Genomic DNA, 10,377 nt, shown 5'->3' on the forward strand with positions numbered 1-10,377 from the left:
TGTGGGCTCGCACAATTGCCTTGGATTCTCGTCCAAGAAACACATTTCGCTGTTCGAGGGCGAGGGTGGCTGGCCTGCCCCGGCCCGCCCACACCCCTGTCTGTGCCAGAGACTTTGCTGCTCCTTCTCCCACCCCAGGCCCTTCAACCCCGGGGTGGGCAGCCCTGCCTTCTCCATCCGTCATACCGCTGTTCCTCCGAGGAGTGATAGCAGAGGACAGGGACAGCCATGCCCACCCAGAGCGTGCCTGCTCCTGCCACCACTTTGTCAAACCACTTGTTTATTGTGGTAAAATAGACATAGCATAAAATTGATGGTTTTAGCCATTTCTAAGTCTATGTGACAGGAAGGACATTCGCATTGTTGTGCACCCGCCGCCGCCGCCACCCTTCTCCAGAACTTTCTCACCTTCCCAACCGAACCCCTGCACCCACAAAACAGCAGGTCCCCATCACGTCCCCGCCAGCCCCTCAGCGACTGCCAGTCTACCTTCTGTCTCTGTGAACTTGACTGTCCCAGGCACGTCGTGTCATGGAACAGGATCAGCTCTTCTGTGACCGGCTTGTTTCACGGAGCATCATGTCCTCCGAGTCCATCCATGTTGTAGCATGTGTCCGACTTCCGTCAGGGCCGAGGGACTTTCCCTTGTATGTGGAGACCACATTCAGTTGATCCATCGTCCGCGGACGGACGCTGGCGTTGCTCCCACCTCTTGCCTGTCGTGAACGTGGCTGTGCAGTATCTGAGCGGCCGCTACTCGTGAACCTGCCGTCCAGTTCGTTCAATGAGGCGTCGTCTCCAGGAGGTCCCAGATAGAGCCTCCATGAGCAGGAGAGCCCGTGGGCCCTCCACATGGCACTGGGGCCTTGTCTATGTAAAAACTAGCTGTCCCTTAGGGAAAAGCAGAGCCTGAAGAAACGGAACACGGTTATAACTGCGCGGGGTCCGCTCCGGTGAGAAGGGCGTGTGGGGTGGGGGTTTCGCGCCTCGTGAGCACCAGGGCGGCCCACAGAGGAGCTGCCTCTGGGGTTCGCCCTTCCCCTTGCTGAGTGGTTTCTCCCGCCTCCCGCAGCCTGTTGTTAACAAGCATTTCCAAGTACCTACTGTGCGCCAGGCACTGTTCCCGTGCTGGACAGAGCACTGGACAAAGCCAAAGTGCTGCCCTCGTGGGACTTGCCTTCTAGCCCAGGGAGTTAGACACCAGACCAGCAAGTAGAGGACACGCCAGCTGGGCTGAGGGGTGATATTGGGCAGAGCCCTGGATAAAATGAGGGAAGACGTTCTGAGGACATGTGGGGGCTGGGAATCGCCGGATGGCAAGAACGCGGAGGCCTGGAGTCAGACACGTGCCCATGGACAGAGCGCACACACCCCCGGCCACCAGGCCTCCGCTTTGCTTGCCCACGCCGTCCCCTCCCCTGGACTGTTCCTTGCCCTTCGCCTGCTCATCATTTGAGCAGTTCAAGGCCCACCTCTGCTCATTCGTTTCAAAATGAGTTATTTTCTGTGTGCCTGCTGCAAGCCCAGGTCGCAGCCCAGTTCTGACTGATACAAGGGAAGGAGGTCTGGTCCCTGAGAGCACCTCTCATCAGCGCACCCGGCACTGACCTGTCCGCTGGGCTTCTGCGGGCCGGGTGGCCGGCACGCTCACTGGGCATGGAGCAGGGAGGGTCCTGGATCTCCAGCCCTCCTGCTGGGAGGGCCCCCCGGCCAGGCGGATGGACGCAGCCCGACAAGGGAAGAGGCAGGAGGGTGTGCGGAATTCAGATTTCAGACCCGCGGCGGAGACAGTCCCCCTGGGTTTTGCGGTCTCACTGCTGCGTGAACACGTCCCGTTGGGGTGAGAAACCTTGACTCCAGTTCGCGGTCAGCGGACAAGGATGCTCACCCTAGAAATGCCTTCCTCTTGCGTTCTCCTCACCCTCCGCCCTTCCTTTAAAGCAAAAAACAACACATAGGTCATATCAGCCGACATTCAGGGAGTCCCTGCTGTGCCAGGAGCCGTGCTCGCTGTCGCGGGGCAGCGCAGGTGCACGCGGCGCTGTCCCTGCCCGGAGGAAGCAGGCGGTGCGCACTGGAAGTGTCTCTTCTCTCCTGTAAAATGCGGAGTGGGTGGGAGGAGCTGGAGAGGGCACCCTGGGTGGGAGCCATCTGGAAGCCCCCAAGGAAAGCTGCCAAGCGCTGGGGCCTTGAAGGATGGGAAAGAGCGAGGACCGACATGGAGGGTTCCTGCAGACAGAAGAGTCGCCCGGAGCCGATGGTCCGGATGTGGGGTCATCTGGTGGATGTGAGGATCACTGCGGTGTTGGGGGGGGTGAGGGTAGAACTGAGATGTGTTTAGGGGTTGGGAGAAGAAGCATTAGCCCACAAAAGGAACAGCACGAGAAGTGGTCAACGGGGTTTGGGAAGAACAGGTGGTAGGGCTTCTCCGGCTATGCCTGCAGTTTCTCCTGGGGGCTCAAGAAAAAATGAATTTTAAAAAACAAAGCAGAGTCCCGGCTGGTGTGGCTCAGTGGATTGGGCATGGTCCCATGGACTGAGAGGTTTCTGTTTGACTCCCGGTCAGGGCACACGCCCGGGTTGCGGGCTCGATCCCAGTAAGGAACGTGCAGGAGGCAGCCGATCTATGTTTCTCTCTCACATCAGTGCTTCTATCTCTCTCCCCCTTCCTCTCTCTCTCTAAAAAAAATAAATAAATAAAACATATTTTAAAAATAAAAAACAAAGAAAATAACAAATGTTGGCAAGGATGTGGAAAAACCACAACCCTGAGACATTGCCAGAGGGAATGTAAATGGTGCAGCCACTGTAGGAAACAGTTTGGTCCTCGAAGAGCTAACCATGGCTGTCCCGTGACCCAGCAATTCCACCCGAGGTGGGTGCCCGAGAGAACTGAAAACACGTGCCCACGGATGGTCACAGCAGCACTGTCCATAGCAGCCCCAAAGCTAGGCTAGCACACGTCTAGGCTGATGATGGGTGGACAGAACGTAGTGTACACACACAGCGGAATATTATTCAACTGTGAAAAGGAGCGAGGAACTGACTCCTGCTACGACACAATCAGCTCCAAAAACATTGCGTTAAATAGAAGCCATTCTCCGAAGAGTCCATATTGTATGATCCCATTTATATGAAATGTTCAGCACAGGCAAATCCAGGGAGACAGAGAGATGAGCGGTTGCCAGGGGGTGGGGGGAAGGGAGCTAACTGCTGATGGGTACCGGTTCCTCTGGGGGGAGACAAAGATAGTCTGGAATTAGTGGTGATGGCTGCAGAACCTTATGAATATACTAAAAGTCACTGGCTTGATACTTCAAAATGGTGAATCTGGTGTTAAATGAATTATATCTCAATTTAAAAAGCAAGAGAGACACGGAGAGAATGAGACGAGGCAAGTAGAGGGAAGCCTGGAGGTGGGCGTGGCCAGACCCAGTGCTGGGCAGCCTGGCCATGGCCTGGTGGGGCTGTGGTTCTGCAGACAGCACTTTGATTTCCCGAAATCCCCTTGGAGCCCGCGCCCAGGAGCACCCACGACCACGGCTGAGCCTCCTTTCACCAATCAGGAAGTCTTTGAGCTAATTTCATTTCTCTGAGGATTTTCACTGACCACTTGTGAGCAGCCAATGCACCCAGCATACTTGCTGCTGCCTTCAAACTCACCTGCAGCCTTGGTTCGCCGTGGCCTCTGATCTCAGCCTTCTGAGCTGGCCCGGGCGCCCAGGCTGTGTGCCCGCAGCAGTCTTCCAGGGCTGATCCCATCAGAGAAGTCACGGCTTCCCGGTGCAGTGTGTCTGCTGCCCTCTGGCCCGTGGAGATGCTTGCTCCAGGCCGCATCGGGGCTGGGGTGGGGGACCAGCTTCCGGGGGCTGGGAGCTGGCGCCCTGAGTGGTGACGGCTGGTGCTTGCTTCGGCAGCACACGCACTCAGAGGAGGTGTCTGCCCCTCTCCTCCACAGCTCTTGCAATCTCAGGATGTGAAGGAGGATGCGGTCCTGTGCTGCTCGATGGAGGTAAGCAGTGCGGCTCACGGTCACGGGGCTGGCGGGGAACGGCTTCCGGAGCGCACATGGACTTCTGCATCCAAACTGTCAACCCAAAACCAGAGTGAATGTTGATGGGGGACCTGCCCACCATGGGTTGGAGGAACAGAAAACTGCTGGCTCGCCCTGGCCGGTGTGGCTCAGCGGTTAGAGCATTGGCCTGCGGACCGAAAAGTCATGGGTTCAGTCCACAGCCCTGGTTGGGGTTGTGCGGGAGGCAACCAATAGATGTGTCTCTCTCACATTGATGTTTCTCTCTCTCCCTTCCTCCCACTCTATCTGAAAATCAATGGGAAAATGTCCTCGGAAACACCAAGTACCAGCATTGTCACTTTCCCTCTGTTCCCAATGCCACCTCTCCTTGTGCCAGGCACATGACAGGGGATTCCAGGTGACCCTTTGTCCGCGAATATCTTCCTGGGCTTTGGTACCATGGAGTTTGGGGCCGGTGCCTGAGGCTTGTACCCCTGTTGACGCAGACTCATTCAAAGCAGCCCCCTTGGGAGGTGCCACAGCTGTTCCCAAGGTGTGGCCACTGCCCTTTGAAACTCTTCCTCAGGAATCTTTCTTCGGACACTGGCTCTGGACTAGTCACGGGAACACACCTGTGCCCTTGAAAAACAACCCAGGCCCTGGCCAGTTTGGCTCAGCGGTTAGAGCGTCGACCTGCGGTCCCGAGAGACCCGGGTTCGGTTCCCGCTAAGGGCGCATGCCTCGGTTACGGTTTGTCCCCGGCCCTGGTTGGTCGTGTGGGTGGCAGCCACTCGATGTGTCCCTTTCACATCGATGTTTCTCTCTCTCTCTCTGTTCCTGTCTCTCCCTCCCACTCTACCAGAACAAAAAAGGAAAAATGTCCTCGGGTGAGGATAAAAAAAAAAAGAAAAAGAAAAACAACCCAGAGTCGTTCAGAGTGGAGGGCAGTGAGGGGAGGGGCTTCCAGCCGGCACCCCGGATGTTCTGGCTGTGTGAGCACCTCAGGTGGCTGCCAGGGCCACGCCCAAGGGTCCTGGAGGCCAGACAGCAGCCTTTGGTGTAAGGGACAGTCACTCCTTTCATCTGCTGGACTCCAGCTGGACGCCCTCATGGGGCCTGGGGTCGGGGAGAGAGGGGAGAAAGAAAGCATGTTCCCTGCCCTCAGACAGCTTCCGGTCTGGCTAGGGCTGGATCCGCACGAGCACACGCGCACACGCACATGCACACACGCGCACACACGCACTGCATGGCGCAGTGGAGAGAATAAGTGTGGGTACAGAGCACGCATCCCCGAAGGGTCCAGGGAGAGGTCGGGGTGGGCCCACGAGGTTGAGAAAGGTTTTGTGAAGAAGGTCGAGCCTTGAAAAATGAGTGGGATGAGGCTGGGGTGGGACGGAGGTGGGAACTGAGGGTCTACGGAGAGAACCTGCAGGGGCTACTGGCGAGGAGTGCACAGATCCAGAAGGTGGGCGTTCCGATGAGGGCTTTTCCGGATTATTGGGGGCCTCTCTGGAGGGTAGGCCCTCTGGCTGCCCTTCTGTCCCAGTTCATATTTCTCTTTCCTTCATGTCACAAACGTAGGCAGAGGTCAGCGCAGGGTGGGGAGTGGGATGGGAGGCAGGAGAGAGGAAGAGGGAAATAGGAGACCTCATCCTGCTCTCGGGCTCCACAGACACACACAGGTAATAATGACTAAGCTGTTTCCAGAGAGAGATCCCAGCAGGTGAAAATTAACAGGTGCAGCCTGATCACCTTTGAAGGGAGCAGGTCACACCCATGGAGGGTGTGGGCGGTAGTCAAAGAAGGCTCCCTGTAGGAGGGGACGCTCGTGGGTAAAAGGGAGAGCGCTGTGTTCCTGTGAGGGCTCTTTCAGCCCTGGGCCGTATTCGGATCCCTCTTGTTTCTGCCAGCGGATTGGCTGTTAACTGTGGGCCCTCGTAGCTGGCTGTTTCCGCACGCCCCCTCCCTGTGTCACAGAGGCCTGGGCCTGCACCTTCCGGAGATAATCCAGCTGTTTCTGTCCCTGCGCCCAGCTCACCCAACCAGGGTGGGTCCGGGCACCACGGTGGGTCCCGCGTCCTGTCCTAACCCCCTCTCCGCCCACAGCTGCAGAGCACGGGCCGGCTGCTGGAGGAACAGCTGCCCGAGATGATGACAGAGCTCCTGGCCAGTGCCCGAGACAAGATGCTGTGCCCCTCGGAGTCGATGCTGACCCGGTCGCTGCTCCTGGAGGTCATCGAGCTCCACGCCAACAGCTGGAACCCTCTGACACCCCCCATCACGCAGTACTACAACAGAACCATCCAGAAACTGACAGCCTGACAGCCGGGGGGCCTGGCGGGCGGCCGCAGGCAGCTGCGGCCCTGGTGCGCAGAGCCAGATGGACAGGCAGGAGGACGGGGTGGCCCTGGAGGAGGAAATGGGGAAGAAGGCAGGCAGAGCCGGAGGCCGGTCTGGAGCCAGGCGGGGAAGGGATCGAATCCCTAGGAGCACCCCCCACGCAGCACCCCCGCCCCAGCACGCGGCAGCTTCCCGCATGTTTCTTTTTCACGGTGGCCCAGCCGCTGCCCCTCCTCACTCCTGCTCCTCCTGCTCCCTCCCATCAAACGAGTCCCCGCAGGGCTTTTTGTGCAAGGGGTTTCATCTTTGTGACTCCTCCTCTGAGGCCAGGCAGCCTGGCACACCAGGGTACCGCCGGGGTCAGAATGGACCTCAGAAGGCTGAAAAAGTGGGTCGGAGACGAGCTTGCATTGTTCCCGCATGCTGTCAGCCACAGTCGCCAACTGGCAGCAGGCGACATGTAGCAGATGTCCGGGAGGACAAAGGCAGACACGGTCCCCACCAGCCGCCCGTAATTGACGGCCTTTGTCCACGCGGTTGAGCTGGGGGACAGAGGCATCCGTTCTCTTCCAACCTTCACGCTCCACCACCCCCCAGCTTCCAAGTCCTTCTCCTGGACCCCCAAGCTGCAGGCCCAGGCTGGGAGCAGGCGGGGGAGCCGGAGTTTGTAGTTCTACTTGCACTCTTTTGTTTTATTGTGTTTTATTTTTCAAAAGTCAGCTGCTTTGAAGTCTCCTCTCTCAATGAAAGAGCCGGCGATGCGATCACACGGGCAGCATCGAGGACCCCCTGATTAGTGTGAGATCAAACCCGCCCCCCCTGGAAGGATTCTAGGCACAGACAGCTTGCCAGTAGCCAATTAGGGTAATTGGAAACTTCTGCCCCGGTGGGGGTCTCCCTGGAACTTGTGCCCCTGGCTTCCAGCACCTCCCTTCTCGTATTCTTGCTGTGCTCTCTCAAAGGGCTGATACCACCACGCTGGGAGTGCATTCAGCCCCATCCTGGCCCCAGGCCTTGTGGTGAACCAGGCACAGAACAGGCTGGCAAACTGAAACCAAACACTAGGGGATGGCTCCTGCTCCACACACAGGTCTTGCCCCAAGCTCTGAGTGGGGGAGGTGGGGGTATGGGCTGCCTGACTCCCCAGGACTTGGAGTTTAGCTGAATGGGCTGTATCGCTGCCCTGACCTCATCACAGGCGAGATCCAGGAGCCCAGCCCTCCCGCAGCCCAGGTCCAGGTGCTCCAGGAGGGCCCTGGGCACTGAGGCCCAGGGCTGTTGGGAAAGGGAGTGTCTGAGTCATGAGCAGGACAGTCAGGTGACCAGGCAGGGATGCCAGACAGCCTTCCAGACGGGGAACCAGGCTGAAGCTTCCTGGAGGAGTCAGGGCCTGGGAGCAGCCCCTTCTCTGTTGGAGGAAGCTGGGCGTCAGACTCTCGGAGGTTGTCCCTGGCCTCCGCACAGCCCCCCTTCCGGGTCTGGAGCCCACACTTTGATGAGCCCCCAGAAAATGACCTCAGCCCTGCAGCTTCCTCATTGACTCCTTCACTGTGGCCGGTCACTCCCCGGGTCCCTGGAGGCAGGCTGGCCAGGAGGTGAGGGCGGGGGGAGGCTGCCCCTTGTTGACCCTGAGTCTGGGACAGCAGGCAAGGGGGGATGGGCAGCTGGTGCCCTGGTACTCCTGGTACCCCACCAGCTACAGCCTGCCTGCCAGTGCCCGGGGCACAGGCTTACCTGGAACAGGTCGGTTGCCCCAAGCCACCCGTGGCCCCAGAAGCCTTCTTCCCAAGCTTTGCCTCACTGCCTTTCCTCAGCTTGCACCTTTAGCCCGGCCCGGGGCCCAGGGCCACCAGAGGCCCGCGGGAGGCCTTGAGGGAAGAGCTGGGCTGGTGGCAGGAGGCACAGAGGACACTGAGGAGCCGGACCACCCTTGCCAGGCCAGCAGCTGCTCCCTGACAGTCCTCAGAGACACCTGTGCCGAAATGGGTCTTGCTTCCTTCAAGTGTGTATGTGTGTGTGCGTGCGAATGTGTGTGTGGGGGGTGCATCTGCTGAGAACAAAACAGGGCCCCGGAGGAAGGGAGAGGCCTAGGAGTGGGGGCACAAGTTGAGGCAGGAGAATGAGGTCTCCCACCTCCACCCCCTTTCAGAGACCACGCTTCATGCAGGGCCCCCAGACACCGTGCCCTGCAAAGCCGACACAGGTGGCAGCATGGGCACCGAGGGCCTCATGCCCCTCCCTCCTAGCGGCCCTCCGTGGTGGTCTTGCCCCAAGGCCCACCCCTCCTGACCATCAGGATCAGTGTGAAGAAGTGAGATATAAATATGTATACATATATAAATATATTTTTAATTACGTGTCGTGTCGCAGTGGCTTCAGACATATGGTTTGCCTAGTTTATTCCATTGCTTGAAAGCACTTCCTGGCCAATCTGAAAAACAGTTTAAGCTGGTTTTCTAAATGCAGGTTGCTGCTACTTTTTCAGACATGGAAGGAAAACGTTTAAAAAGGAATAGTGTTTTTTAAGGAAATAGCAGTAAAGCCTAAAATCTGAGACTGAAACAGCTTTCCACGGGAGACGACTCAGACAGGAACTGGGGGACAGAGTGGGCACCCCACAGACCCCTCCCCAGGCTGCTGAGTGAGGAAGGCCATACATATCCAAGTTGACCTCTGAATGTATTTGATGGGGGCAAAACTGGATATTGCATTTCTAAGGCTCGCGTTGTTTTCCCTCCTGGCCGCGGCTTTCTGGCCCCGAACAGGCCGAGTCCGGCCCTCTGATGTTGATTCTGTCTCGTCTCCCGCTGCCAGTCAAGACGAGGTAGTCATTGTTTCCCTCGGGCAGCCTGCTTGCCACAGTCTCGCTCCCCTAGGCCTTGTGGCTTTGCCTGTGCTCTGGGACCACAGCCCCGAGAAGGCTCCTACCCTCCCCTAGACAAGGTGGGAGTCCCACCGTCCTCCGTGAGGAGTGCACCTCCAAGCCCAGTTCCGTCTGTCTGTCCTTCCTCAACCAGTCTGTAAACCTTTAAGGTTCGGGGTTCGTCCTGTCCATCCATGTAAATGTAAATGTTTGCCGAATTGGTATTTATTCTAATTTTTATTTTATTTTATTTTCTCGGGGGGGATGGGGAGGGGGGTGTGGGAACTGTACCGTGGATCACGCCCTGGGCAGCTGCAGGGGGCGGGCCCAGACCGCAGGCCGGGTGAGGAGCAGCCCCTGGGGGCCGTGCCGACGCCAAGGCCCAGTCTTATCTGGCATCAGAACCCAGCCAGTGTTCCTCGGATGACGGACTCTCGGGGCTGCCCGCGAGCCCTGTCTCAGCTGCCGGGCGCCCTGTTGGGAAACCTCTGGCTGGGCCTGTGAGGACGCAGATCTGAGAGAGGACAACTGTCCTCTGCTGGGGACACTGGCACAGAAGGGCTGCCGGCCTCGCCTGAGCCAGCTGGGAGCCCGGCGGCGGGACCTCCCTCCCTGGGGCAGGGGCCGGGGCTTCCCGCCAAAGCTGCAGCGGAATCTGCTCACGCAACCACCTCCCCTCCCTCGGTATGTTCTGCTTTCCAGCTGAACCCAAACTACAAGTGGGTTTAAAAAATAAACACCACCAAAAACAAAAATGCCCTGAATTTGTGTTCTTTGTGAGTTCGGCGAAGGAAATCTTTCCCAAAGGCTCTTGTGCCTCAGCTGGTCTTGGCCTCTCCCCAGGATGAGCCAACGAGAAGATTCCCCACAGCTTGGCTGCCTTGGGGAGCAAGGTGTGGGGCCTGCAGAAGATTGGAGGGGTGACCTAGGAGAACATACATGGAGACTCCTGTCCCCCCAAGTCTGGGAACTGTGGCCTGTCCGAGGTGGAAGGATGAAGCCAGTGCTGCAGAAAATGCTTTTACACTGAAAACCTGTTCTGCTACCTGTCTAACCAGCCCACCCCAACACCTACCCCTTCCAGGGAATGTCACTGTGTGTTTGGCAGTGACTCATTTTAAGAAGACTAAGACTAGGGACTAGCAGCTTCTAAAGTCAG

At 58.1% G+C, this 10,377-nt stretch overlaps 1 protein-coding gene across 4 annotated transcripts in view; it reads left to right on the forward strand.

Annotated features, from left to right (window-relative positions):
• CTIF (cap binding complex dependent translation initiation factor) overlaps positions 1–9,428 on the forward strand; it is a 250,086-nt gene extending 240,658 nt beyond the window's left edge. For all 4 annotated transcript variants that reach the window (XM_036244763.1, XM_036244764.1, XM_036244765.1 and 1 more), the window contains 2 exons: positions 3,959–4,012; positions 6,122–9,428. In XM_036244763.1, the coding sequence (XP_036100656.1) occupies positions 3,959–4,012; positions 6,122–6,337 (270 nt within the window). In that variant the 3' untranslated portion in view covers positions 6,338–9,428. The remainder of the gene's footprint in view (positions 1–3,958; positions 4,013–6,121) is intronic.
• The last annotated feature ends 949 nt before the right edge of the window (positions 9,429–10,377 follow it).

Source organism: Molossus molossus, unplaced genomic scaffold (assembly GCF_014108415.1).
Source record: "Molossus molossus isolate mMolMol1 unplaced genomic scaffold, mMolMol1.p scaffold_m16_p_6, whole genome shotgun sequence".
In the NCBI taxonomy this organism is placed as follows: Eukaryota; Metazoa; Chordata; class Mammalia; order Chiroptera; family Molossidae; genus Molossus; species Molossus molossus.